We start from the raw sequence: 14,163 nt of genomic DNA on the forward strand, positions 1-14,163 counted from the left end.
GACAGGATCTTGGATAAAAAAGTAGGCATATGCTATAATTGGCAAGAATGCCACCCACACCAACAAGTTTACTTCCTCTAATAAATGTTAAGCTAAAAAAACCCTCTCTAAGGAGTGAACTATTAGTAAACTCTTTGGCCTGTAAGTGGGTTGTCATATCATAAATTCATCTTCAGACTGCTAGGAAAAGTTTTAACGTTGGCAAGTTTTATAGGTGTCCTTGATATCATGGCACAGCTTTCCACCATATCTGAGTGACAGAGGACACACATTTTCTAATTGTTCCATTCCTATCAGAGACTAGCTCCCTCATACAGATAAGTGTCATTCTTCCAGATATTGCAGCTGAAATCACGCCTTCCTGGATTGTGAATGAAAACACACTAGTAAGAATAAAGTTCAAGGCAATTATGACACACCACAAGGTCACATTACTGCTGAATGGCTATATAATCACATAACCTACTAATCTAGCAGGAAAACAGTTTGCCTCATGCCTGACACAGTTTTCAGTAGTTTAAGGGCTCCATTTACAGACACGTACAGCACGGCAATGGCTTGTAAGTCTGAAAGGTCTAGTACCTGTCAATGTAATAGAGATCCAGTCAAAAGCATTCTTTTCCAAATGCTCAATTCAGAATTTACACCGAAACCTAACAGTCAGCAAGAGTATCAATACAGCTGTAATTCAACTGGAGGATGCCCATGTGAAAACAGAAAGGTGTCACAGTGTCCTTGCGAGGGCAACCGGAAAGTGGTGCTTAAAAACTCTGAAGTTATCTGCAAAAAAGCATCTGAAGTTTTATTAAAGACAGTGGCTTTTATTAAAAATGTCCCATCCTTCTACCAGCTGCCACAAGAAGATCAGATCCTTCTCATACACAAGTGCTGGGCTCCACTTTTTGTTTTAGGACTGGCCCAGGAAAGAGTGGATTTTGAATGGATACAACTTTCTGTCCCCAGTCTCCTGAAGAAAATTCTTCTTAATCAGTCTTCAAATATTGATACCACAGTGAGATCTGATGCTGGAGTTCCTTTCAGAGATGTCCAACGGATACGGATGCTTCTACATAAACTGTGGAGTTTGGACATTTGTACAAAAGAGTATGCATATCTTAAAGGGATGGTGCTGTTTAATCCCGGTAAGTTTTTGCTTATTCTAAAGAATTTACCTAGCTGTATAGAAACTGGATCTATAACATACCCCTACTGAAAACAACTACAGAGAGTTATAACTTTCCTAAATGAAAAAAAGCTTATCTAAGAATAAAACACAAATGCATAAATTTGACTTCATACATTTGATTTTGAGTTACAGTTATGTAAGACCTTACTGAATGCTGTTCTTATTGGGTAAATACAGCAAGCATGAGGAAGTTCTTACTGAGTGATGATTAAATCATCAAATGCTGTGGCATCAAGAGATTAAAACTTTGTATGCTGTAGCATTAGGGGTCCAAGGGTTTTGGTATTAAAGCAAGAATCTCCTAATTCTAACAGGAACAGAAGGCTGGGAAAGCTGATTTGTAACTGGGTGCCAATCAACACAAAGCATTAGTAGTCACCTTTTATTAATGCTTTGTGGTGCTTTATAAAATACTATAGCAGAATAAACATGGCCAGTGTAGGCACTTCTGCTTCCTAGCATACATAACTGAGTGGTCTAAACAAGGATACGAGTTCTAATAGTTAAAAAGGATGTTCTTTTTTTTCAGTGTAAATTCTCAGTCACTATAATGGTAGAGATGAACAAAGTATGATATTTCTTAAAGTCAGTGACATGGCAGTGAATTTTTAGGTATAATTGGTACCTAAACTATATTCCTTTTCCTACATTTCTACATTGGAATTGTTTTAATTTTCATGAAACTCCAGTAATATTTGAAAAATGTTTGCTTGCTCTCATAGGGTGATCTGTAGACACTGTTATTGCTGTATGTATGTATGGGATGATTTTGAAGGAAACTGTGAGTAATAGCAGCAAACTAAGTCTGCTGTTACCCCATAGTAATGGGCAATATTTGAATATTGCTTTGGGCGCAATGTATACATTAAATTATTTCTTATAATTATGTCTAACTATGTCTTAAAAATTTTACTAAAGAGCACATGAACAATGTTTTCTAGAGAGACATTACATCTATTTTTATGTTTTATATAACTTTAAATAACAGGTACTGCTACAGAATTGCTTGAAAATTAGTGGCATCAATATGTGGCATCAGCTGAAAATGCTGGCTTTATATTTTCACGTCCTATCCCCAGTGTTCTTAGTGATACACTGGGGATGCTTATATAAATAAATGAATTAAGACTAACCTATACTAGGTTTAAACACACCTTAAACTGCTGCCTGCAAAATCTAAACTATGTAGGTTTAATTGTAGTTACGTGAGGCCAGACCACATTAGGGCCATTTCAGACCCACCCCATGAGCTGCCATGTTCTGCTGCGGGCTCAACTCCAGTCCAAAAACTTCCCATTGGTTAAAACCCTTTTTTTGCATGTGGCTGTGACTCAGATAAGGAAAACCTCAGATTGAAGAGACTGGTAGAGCCAGGAGCTCCTATGTTATCATAGTTCAACTAGGACATAGTCATAAATGGTATTTTGTCTATGATATGGTATTCCTATCAAACATACTGATCTTGACCCATCTATTGCACAATTGCTACAGTATAACTATAGCATATAGCTACTGGATAAAGAGGTAAAAGGTAGAAGGTAGCAATCATTAACATTATTCATTAAAAATAGCATTAAAGCTAAGTCAAAACGTTTAAAATTTGTTTGTGTTTAGGACGCTGACGCAGTTAGTGCTAGGATTGTATTTCTAATTGTGACTTTAATTTTAGGAAAGAAAGTTATGGAAAAACTTTGGAGTTAGACTAGTTTGAGAACTTCTGACAATATTTAAATTGCTACTTCTACCTATTTGAATATTTCCAGCACATGCTCATTCCAATAAAAATAGTTACCACTGATAAACCACTATGCTGTTCATGTTATGCCTTAGGTCTGAATAAAAAATGTGTTTCATTCTAATTTGTTTCTGTTCACTTTGCTTGGTTCCCAGGTATTAGTGGTATGAGGTACCCCCAGTATGTTCAGACCCTGCAGCTGGAAGCACAGCAAACACTGATGGAGTTTACTTCAATGCTACACAGCAGAAGTCACACTCGTTTTGCATGGATGCTGGAAGCTGTGGACTTTGTCAAGGCTATAGACTCCAAAGTTATCACAGAACTTTTCTTCAAACCTATCTCTGGGGAAATTAATCTGGAAGAGGTGTTGCTTGAAACCTTGTTTATCAAGCACTAAAATCAGTGAAACCAGAACTCTTTCCATGATGCCTTGAACGTAACTGAACTTCTTATATAGAAAAGAACTTCATGGGCGTAAACTGATTCACAACTTTGGTCAAATATTTTCTAATACAGCACCAGTGCACATACTGAAAGAAAGAGAACTGATAAAACAGATAGCAAGAGATAATGGAAAGCTCTATAAGTAGTACAGTATGTGCTGAAGTCATAAGGATATACTTTCCATTTCAACTCCATTTTTTTTTACATTTAAGCACTTAAATCTTTGATGCAGTGGATGGATAGATGTTTGTTAAGCATCCTTCTGGACAACTGTCACAAATGTACATTAAAGCATTTGTCTACAAGAAATGATTTGTATTTCAGAAGCATCAATACTTGTCTGAAGTCCTTACACATCATACTACAATGAACTATGCAATTAAACTGATCTCTCTGCCCATATGCCGTTTACATTTTTCCAACTCTAATAATATTTGAATGCATCTAACACTAATGATTGCTTGATCGGCTTGGCTTGTATGTGTTTTAAACCTTACTCAACATTATGAAAATAAACATAATTATAAGACTGGATTAAATAGTAAGGGCACTTTAAATGATAAGTTAGGATAGATAACCCTGAGGCATGTCTTTAGATGTCTGACAGCTGGCAAGAGAATTCTATACCTTGGGGTGAGATCCTGGAGCAATTTAACAAACTGGTGGGTAGGTGATTGCACTGTAACCTACTAAAATCTGTGTAGCTTTCATGATTTCAAGGAATGATGTGCTGCTAACGCTGAACTTTGTTCTCATTTCTTTGAAAACGATATAAACGCAATACTCACATAAGATAATCACATTTGCTCCAAGTCAGCAAAAAGTAGAAAGCACTCATTTACAAAATATAATTTAATTTACATATATATGTCATTTCCACAAGCTTAATGTTGAAAATCTTTTCCTTCACATAAATTGATACCTATATACAGATATAAAGTCAACTTCATAGGCAGCAGTAACTGCACTATGCTAAGCATAGTTTACAGCTTTTTATTCCTGTATCGACTCGTGGTAATTTTCTTTTTTGTGTATTATTTTTCTATTTTTATTTAAAAAGTATTTTTTGTTTTGTATTCAACTAGTGCATTCTTTGTTTATAACTGATGTTATGACATCTATTTTGCTGGGATATTCTGCTGATCTCTTATATTTTCTGTTTACATGATTGCAATTACAGGCTGCATTACCCTAAACCTTATTTATTTTTAGAAAAAAAACATTTCACATCAAAATAAAATATTTTATTTATAATTATTTGTATTTCATTTCCTTCTTTTTTTACTTTTGTATTTCAATTTGGATCTCAGATATACAGTAACAGAAAGATCATTACAGCAATGTAAAAGGGAAACAGTAACAAACATGTAGAGATAGAATGAAATGCAATATTAATAAAAATAGGACCAATATTAATAAAGATATGGATAATATACGTAAAGTATTACAGGATAAAAGGAGGAATAGAGATGGGGTATGGATAAGAGAGACACTTGACCACGCCCTTGATCATTTCTGATTGGTCTCTCAAATCAATGGTGACCCTAAAAACAGGGCAGAGTTTCAAATCACCCTGAACACATTTTAGGAATATTTTACACCAGTTCTGAAACCTTTTAAACAAGTCATTTTTATTAAAGTTTCTGGAATTATTTTTTTAACCTTTTTATATTAATAAACAATAAATATAGGAACAAAAAATGACAACATGACCAGTAACCAAAAGTAAATTATAGTATTCAAATATACCAGATTATCAAAAATGAGGGAGGTGGATTTGAACATAAAAAAGGAGAGTCCAGAGTCTGAGGCTTAGGTGACAATGCTATTCCTGGGTTTAATCAGAAGAGTCAAAATTTTGTACTGCCAAAAATACAGGCCAGAGATAATGTAAAACCTTTCATGGGTGGAAATTTAACATAGATTTGGCCCTTTGTTCGTGGTGATTAGCTCGATGGTATGAACCCCTAGCATGATGCCTCTCTGGATAAGCTAATACAGTAAGCTGTGCACATTTTAAAGAAGATGCAAACCGTACACAAGAATACTGTACACAACACATAGTATGTCTTTTCTGCAGTAAAACCAAAAAAAAACAGTGTCTGCACAAACAAGTCTTGGTAATTTAACATAGAAGTCCAATTCGGGTAGCGTTGTTACAATAATATGAAAAGAAAAAGACAAGAGAAAGAAAAGAAGTAAAGAGCAAGAAAGAAAAAAGTATAAAAAAATTATAAAAAGGAAGGGGGAGTAAGGAAGGGCATGAGAGGAGAGATTTGGTAGGGAGGGAAAGGAAACAAGATCAGCTGTCATCGCCCAGATTAGTGAAAAAAATGTCTGAGGCACAAAGGCCCATTATTTCCAAATTATCCAACCAAGGGGACCATACCCGCTTAAACCTCTCCAAGGACTCAAACAAGTTTGCCCGCATTTTTGCATTTGTGAATTTTTTATTTATTGGAGCAAGCACAGTTCCTCCAATGACTTTAACTTTTTTCACAGTCTATACACAGTTGTGGTAGACAAAAATATTTGGCCTTACTTGCCAAAACATAAAAAATGGACCAACTTTTCCACATTTAAAGTAAATATTCTGGTCATTCTGGATGACTATAAAAATGTGCTCAGTCCTGACAAAACAGATGGGGTGATGCAGACTTCTTGTGACTCTCTGGGCCTGATTCAATAAAGCTCTCCAAGACTGGAGAGGATATACTTTCATCAATTAGGATGGGTGATCCAGCAAACCTGGAAGGGATCTGGTCAAGAATTCAAAACATTTGCTAACAAAAACGTAAATGACTTTGTAGAAATCCATTCCAGGTTTGCTGGATCACCTAGCTTCACCGACAAAGGTGTATTCTCTCCAGCCTTGGAGAGCTTTAATAAATCAGGTGTAAGGAACTTACCCGTCCTGCGACCCCGCGGTGTCCCTGGGGAAACCCAGCCACAGAGGGAGATGCCGCTGCAGCAGGCAGCATGGCCGAGGCTGCTGCCCTGCTCGCAGCGTGTCTCTCTCTGCAGGCGGGGATCCCCGGGGAGGTGCAAAGTAGGGCACGTCCCAGAGGTGCTGTGGGAGGAGGTTCGCACGCTACCACATGTGCCTCTTGTACCCCCCGAGGGCGTGGCACTCGGCTGCCTCGCCCCGGGGCGGGGCATAGTTATTTTGAGTTCTGATTGGCTGCAGGGGATTTAGTTACCCTCCTATCAAATGGTGCCAGGTGGCGCAAGGTCATTGGTCACGCTGGCCATTTAAGGGAACCTGTCCTGAACACCATTGGCCACTATAAGCCTCTGTGAACAGTGTGCTTGGGTGCGTCCTTGTGTTGGTTTATGTTAATCCAGTTTGTCATTCCCATAGGGACCTGGTCTGAAACCTGACTCTTGCCTGAACTCTGCTTGCCCTGACCTCGGATTGTTCCTGACCTGCCTTTGCCTTACCCTCCTGTACTACGCTTATCGGACTTAACATCTGTAAATAACCCTTGTCTTGTTTTATGACGATAATAAAACTTGATAAAAGGATATTTGGAGTTGGCTGTGGTTTGTGTGCCCAGGCGCATTACATCAGGCTTTATAAGTTGGTCCACATGCCTTTTTTTAGCATTCAGTCTGGATCTTTTACATTCTAACGTCTAAGTTGTCAGGGCTTCCTTTTTTCACTTGTAATATATCCCACACAATAGCTTTGTAATGATTAAGTCTTTAACTTTTTCCTCCCTCCTCCTCATACCCTTGTTTATTTTCTTATTTCTGTTTTACTTCCCCTACATTCTCCTTCACTCTTTCACACACTTTGTCTTTCGTTCCTAGAAACCGACATGCTAAACCCTAATTCCTTTTAACAAAAAAAAAATTAAAAGCTTAGTGGACATAAAGTTTTCTTTTTACATTTATTAGCCTATAGATTACACTGATCAACAAACATTTTCTTGCCTAACAGATTAAAGTAATTTTAGGTTATGTTTGATGCACAGATTACAAATATGGTATTGGTTTTGCTAGGTTGGCTCTAGATATCGAGATGGCTATCGAGATGGTGTATCCTTATGCTGATAGTAGCACCCACATTTTTAAAGTTTAAGATTAAGTTTTGTACTAGTTCTACATAATTTTTTGCTTTATGGTTACCCAAGAAGTTTTTGACAACCATGACATAGCTGTGCCACCCAGAAGCTTCAGTATCAGTCATGTAACTTGTGAAATTTGAATAATTTATCAGTTTCTGAATCTGGGGTCCATCAAAGATTCCTGCTTTAAATTTGTCAGTACTCAATCAAAGGAAGAATCTACAAATGTTTTTGAAGCAATCACGGTCTTTGTTCAGAGATCTAAAAAATTGCTTTATTAATCCCAACTTTTTATGTAGTGGAGGGAGAATGTTTTTTTTCCTTTGTCAACCATTGGCTTATTAATGATGTTCACTGTACCTTTTTCATGTTTTCCCTGGGAGGCCATGTCACTTTTTTTCCAGTGATCCTGCTTTGCTCCACTATCCCACAAGCAGATGAAACATGGATACTTTGTGTATTCACTTTGCTGTCCAAGTAGGAAGTTCACCATTTTAAATCAACACATATAGACCATTGGTGTTCATGATAGCAAAGCTTTTGTAGGACCATTTTGATATTTTTCTTTAAGTTTTGTTGAGTGACCAATTAGGATTGATGCATAGCAGTTGCCATTATGCAGAAAAAAAGATTTAAAACTTCGAGTGGAACTGTCTACTGTCTTCTTCTCGGTATTCTGGTACTCCCATATGGGTTAGTAGTCCACGGCTGTTACAACAGTACATTAAGTCTCCATCTTCACTGAAATAAGGTAGGAGGGTCACCTCTCTTTTCTTATAAATCGTTATTTTAACTTCCGGTCTCTGGCAGTTCTTTTCTTTTAGCCTGAATGCTAAATGTTCAGATGCTTGTTTTGACAGACTTAGGTCACGTATTAAATCATTGAGCTCGTCTTGGGAGAACTGCTGGTTTGATGAAACACTTTCTTCATATTCACTTCCACTGCTAACTCCTGGATTACACTCCCTGTATATCCTCCATGTCAGATACAGGAATATCAGGAAGCGTACTGAACACTGGTATGGGAACATCAGCACCATGCGGCACAGGTCGTCTTGCTGATTCCAAATCAGGGTATTCCTATTTGTTTTTCTTGTAACGATTGAAACCTTTTACATTCACAGCACAAAAATAACAATCATTATGATGATTTTTGGGCTCTTCACATACCATAGGTACACTAAATTTCAAACTTTTCAGTTTTCCATTTTTCCACTGACGTAGACACTCTGCACAAGTTTTGCATAACATATAGGGAGCCCAATACTTATCTTGGTCGCCCAGTTTAATACCAAAATATGCAAGATATGCTTGATTCACAAATTCTGTAATGTTTCTTCTCTGTTTTTGCTGAGAATATTCACCACAAATGTACCAAATAAATTAGGGTCAGTAAAACAGCTTCTTCTTGAAGAACTCATATTTCTGTAAAAAAAGAAAATGTATGGATAAAAGGAAGTCAAATGAAAATTTCATAAAAATAAAGCTACATTTAATATATAAAATACAAAACACTGGTGTAAAGATTGAAATTAATATGCTGTGTTAACATTTGTTGTTGGTAAAATCGTCTATTCTGATTCCTACATCACAAGAACTAGATTAATTCAATGAAACTGATGTCATTTCTGAAATTAGGCAGACCTGAAATACACTAAATATATTTAAAATTCCTTGGCAAGTGAAAAAAAATGTTTTTGTTGAGCTGTGTTATCGTTACTTTGGATTTTAAGCTATTGCTCTCATTAGACTATTCCTCTATGTCTTTTTTGTCTTGAATTCTAGCTTTTCTTGTTACCGCTTTATATGTCTGATCGTCTCGTGAGAGTAAATTCTGTAAATACATTTTCTGGATTTACTAGAATTAAATAAATAAAAAATACAAAAACACACAGATTTCATTTATTATATTTAATACAACATTCTTTATTTATTGTAAGATAAAACAAATATTTACAATATGATGTGTCTGCACAAACAATTTTACATTTCATCTAAAATCTTGTTCAACATTTTTAGAACTATTACTGTTAGTCTACATGGACGTTTTCCCAAGCATTTAACCTGAGGCTTTTAAAGCCCTTGTTTGAAATCCCTATGCATTTCAATAGGCTAATCTACACCAGGATGTTTCCTTGAGGCACGTTTATGAGCTTTATCCTTGCAACGTTTAAAAAATTGAAACGCTGAGTTAAAGCTGGAAAACGTAGCTAAACACAATTAAACGCTTCCATTGATATCAAAGGGACGTTTTCCCCACGTTTTTAAGCACTTAAAATGTAAACAGGTTAAAAATGAGGGAAAACGCAGGAAAACGCGGCATAGGCAATTTTGAGTGTTTTAAAGGCAAGCTTTAAAACGCTAATAACAGTGCTTAAAATGCATATAAATGCAATAGGAACATTTACATGTGTTTTTTTAAAAGGCCCGTGTAGACCCTACCCAAAGTTTCAAAACAAGGAAAACAGATATAAAAAAGTTTTGCTGGTCTGCATAGAAAAAAAATGAGAAAAAAAAATAAAAAAAAAAATCAAGAAGTTAAGGTAAATAATCCCAAGTATTACACAAAGCGCTCTATTTTTAAAACAGGGCATTAGACATTCCCTCAATAATTTCATCATAGGAATCTTCCAGGTCCATGTGTTTTAATTGTAGTAATTATTTCCTACCAGGGAAAGTCTGAGGGAGTGTGAGATTCCCTGTTTTATAAATAGATCATAAAGTGTTGTTTTGGGTAGAACTTTTTTATCATTTTTTTCTCCTCCACCTCCTCATTTGCCCATAGGTGTGAGAAGGAGTCATGACTTGTATGTTCACAGGGATGAGGACTCATGGGTACTCACCAAGCACTAAACCTGTTGTAAAGAAGGATTAAACTTCAGATAACAGAAAAAGTTTATGAAGGACATGGAAATCTAGTTTTAGTCTGTACAGAATGTAATAGATCACACAGCTGATAAAAAAGTTGGCAAAGCAATTATGAGTGTCCCCCCATGACTTCTTAGGAAAACTGAACATTCCACATCCCTGGTAAACCCAAGCGCTTAATAAAGAAGTGACTAGCTTTTCACCAGCAACACCATATGTCATATAAGTCCATAAACTACAACTTGGATACTGCCCCCTAGTGGGAAACATCTATACATCAAAAATGAAGATTTGCCAAAATGAAATGAACCTTGGTGCTTTCTGACTTTGTGCTGAAGGAGACTTTGTTCACAAACCACTTTTTTCAAAAATACCTTTAAATAATATTATATGGGCATATAATAAACTTTAAACATCTTATTTATTTGTAAAAGCTTTGTGTAGACAACCAAAAGCCACAAGACTGCTGTTGGGGTTGCCAACTTTGGAGACAATTTACAAAAGAATAAAAACAGTTATTAGGAAATTTTAAAAAATTTTAAATATTTAACTATTCTGTTTTTTTACCTCATTTTTAGGTTGGTCACAAGGTCTTTTTAGGTACTGAATCCACTCTTAGGCTCATACCTTTAATGGAGTTTTAAAAAAAATCATAATTTAGGCTCATTCTTCTCCAGCATCTAGAATCAACAGTCCCAGCCCATGGGATACATTGTGATACACAGCTTCCCAATGGCAGCTTTAAGTGGAATTAAGCTTAAAAAAATGTTAGGAGGCAGGTTCTTGTTGTTCTTGACAGGGCTATGTGGTTAAACAATGTACCTGCCTGTTCGTAATTTTCTATTTATTGTACTGTGTACTTAGTACACAATCCTGGCATATGTCTGGAATGAGGGAACACCCATGCAGATGTGCAGCTTATTGTTCAGTCCTTGCATAGAAGGATACCAGGAATCAGTGAACTCTTAATGAGGAAGTAAACTGGGGGTTTACTTCCTCACCGTTGATCCCTTCAGGATTTTCCTGGAGCAGGCCCCACGTCGTCCCGGTATCTTCCTTCGTCACAGTGCGAAAGAAGCTCTGGGCGCCGCCGTCTTTTTGCCCATTTTTCTATGTTACCAGATTGCACTGCACAGGCACAAAATCGGACGTGAGATTTGCATTTTGTTATCCCATTGAAGAAAAAGCAGCCAGAAGCCTTTCTGGATCCATGACTTGTGTATCCTCGAAGTCTCTGTGCTCCCATTGTGTCCTGTTTTAAACCCCCTACCCAAAAAAGATGGGAATTTTTACCTTGTATAAAAGGTAGAAATTTTAATTTAGGTCCCTTTAATTACATGTGCAGGAGTTACGTCATTCCAGCCTGGGCACTAAAGGTGGCTAAAGACCCAAACAAAGAAGATTGGGCGAACATGTCAGCACCAAGAAAGGAGGGAGGAAATGTGAGTTTAAATGATCAATATTATTTCACTGCCCTTTAACCTGATTGTACAATTTTGAATATTCTTGGATACAAGAGTTTACCACAGTCCTTTAAACACGTTTTACCAGTTCTAGTGGGCCTATGCACACCTGTCTGGTATGTTGTCCCTTAATGTGTCTGAAGCAAAATCAGACATTCATCATTTCTTCTGATATAGCACCACAATGCACAGTAGTGCACTACCACTAAAGTTCCATTTTTAAAGCGTACCTAAACTTAACATTTTTACTTTACATAAAAGAGTAGACAACCCTTTTAACCTCCCCAGCAGTAACCCCGAGTGTGACTCAAGGTAGAAAAAGGATGCTAGGTAAACCTTTGGGAAATACCTGTCCACCGGCGTCCCGCGTCGTCCTACGAGTCTTCTCCCTTCCTCTGGCCGGGGTTCTCTGCACTCGATGAGTCACCAGGGAGTTCCCGGTGATGTGGGTGCAAGCGGACGTTCCTTCGGGGTGGGGCAGGAATTTCAAATTCATTTAAATTGCATTCAATACAAAATAACTGCTCCTGGTATCTGTCTTCGGCCCGGGGCAGAGGGAGCACCAGGCGCCACCATCTTCTTCTCTCTTCTTCCTACTTCACCCTTTTTCTCAAACCGCAGACCCCAGAGGGTGGTTTTTTTTAGAAAGAGTGTTGCTCTTTAAAAAAACACAAACAGAATTTTTAGTTTAAATAAAGGGGATGTCTAACCTTTTATGTAAAGTGAAAACTCTGAGTTTAGGTATGCTTTGATGGAGTGTGCTGAAGTTGCATTGCTGTATTACAATGCAATGGTGTATTTGTCTAATCATCATACATAAACTGCAATAATGAATAATTCTACACAGAGCTGGAATGCAGATATCTGGAGAACACAATCTCTAAGAAAGATAAGCCATTGTCAGAGCATCTCTCCAGCATCCACACATGTAGGTAACGCTACACAGCACGTGACCTGCACCTACAGCCTCTCATTCCGCCCTTCTACCTCTGGGAAGGTCGCTCAGCCACTGACATCACCTGTATGTTGCGTGGCAACGCCCACAGACTCTACCAAATGATTGGCTGGCATTGCTTTGCCTCTTGCCAGCGTGCCTCCAGTTAGTGACCAATCAGAATAGCTGTACCCTATCCCCGCCTCATACGTGTTGTTCTGTCTGTGTGAGTGCAAACATGGCGGCGTTCAGAGCAGTGACTAGGACCGGGAGCCGGCTAACTCGTTGTGTGCTGAGCTGGTCCCGCACTAACCTACAGTCTTCCACAAGATCGGCAGCACACTTCACCTTCCACCCGGATCCGGAGCCCAGCGAATATGGTGAGACGTGCAGTGTGCATGTGTGTGACATTGGCTGGGTGACACTGCTGGGGTGACATTGTTTACCATACGTGCAGCCCGTGTGTTATAGGAGCTGGCGGTGTATAGGAAGTCACAGCTTCCCCTGTAATGTGCAGCGATAGTACAGGAGGTCAGCACAGGCCTGGTCAAAGCGGCACAGAGAGTATAAGGAGGGAATGTCACTGCCATATCACTGGAGACATTTACCTCTGAGGCTGCAACACCACATCATACATATGGACAGGAGAGATTGTGTGCTGCAATGTATGCACAGGGGTGGGCTGCCAATATGAATGGCACTGCAATGCTTTGATGCATGCAGTATGACTATTGACCTTAACCTCCCAGGCCGTATTCCCGAGTGTGGCTCGGGGGTGATTTTCCATACCAAAAGCGGTAACTCGGAGCCACACTCGAGGTGGAATTACCAAGGAGTTTAAAACTCCTACCTTGTTCCAGCGGTGTCTTCCAGCAATATCCATGGCATCCTCCAGCAATGCCTGGCATCTTCTTCCCTTGGAGATGCCTGGCCACCATCTGCCTCCCCAGCATGTGAACGTTCGGGACGCAAGGCCAGGGGAAGCAGATGCCGGGCATCTGCTCGCGAGTCTTAGGCTGGAGGGCAGGACTGTTACGAAGGTAGGCGCGACCGGGAGGGACATTTAAAATAATGAGTAGTTTTTAATGTACCGCTTTTACATTTAAAAAATTCTCACTAATCATACTGCTCGGGAAGTCTGTGAATGGGCCACTTTGGGGTCTGTTGACCTTAATGTGTCAATGGGCCCCTTTAGGTTCTGTTGACCTTAATGTGTGAATAAGCCTCTTTAGGGTGTATTCATTTTAATGTGTGAATGGATCCCTTTTAGGGTCTATTAACCTTAATATGAGAATGTTACTCTTTAAGGTCTATTGACCTTAATGTGTCCTTTTAGGGTCTATTTACCTTAATGTGTGAATGTGTCCTTTTAGGGTTTATTGACCTTAATGTGTGAATGTGCCCTTTTAGGGTTTATTGACCTTAATGTGTGAATGTGCCCTTTTAGGGTTTATTGACCT

The 14,163-nt window shown here is 38.3% G+C and overlaps 2 protein-coding genes across 2 annotated transcripts in view; both read left to right on the plus strand.

Moving 5' to 3' along the window:
* The first annotated feature begins 490 nt into the window (after positions 1–490).
* Positions 491–4,622, plus strand: LOC140328748 (nuclear receptor subfamily 0 group B member 2-like). The gene is made up of 2 exons (XM_072408565.1): positions 491–1,142; positions 3,077–4,622. Exons 1-2 carry the CDS (start codon positions 494–496, stop codon positions 3,319–3,321), a joined length of 894 nt encoding a protein of 297 aa, XP_072264666.1. The 5' UTR covers positions 491–493; the 3' UTR covers positions 3,322–4,622.
* An 8,290-nt stretch (positions 4,623–12,912) lies between these two features.
* Positions 12,913–14,163, plus strand: part of BCKDHB (branched chain keto acid dehydrogenase E1 subunit beta) — a 110,476-nt gene continuing 109,225 nt past the window's right edge. The window contains exon 1 of the mRNA XM_072408566.1: positions 12,913–13,083. Coding sequence (XP_072264667.1) covers positions 12,942–13,083 — 142 coding nt within the window. The 5' untranslated portion in view covers positions 12,913–12,941. The remainder of the gene's footprint in view (positions 13,084–14,163) is intronic.

The sequence above is a fragment of the Pyxicephalus adspersus genome, chromosome 4, assembly GCF_032062135.1.
Source record: "Pyxicephalus adspersus chromosome 4, UCB_Pads_2.0, whole genome shotgun sequence".
Lineage (NCBI taxonomy): Eukaryota > Metazoa > Chordata > Amphibia > Anura > Pyxicephalidae > Pyxicephalus > Pyxicephalus adspersus.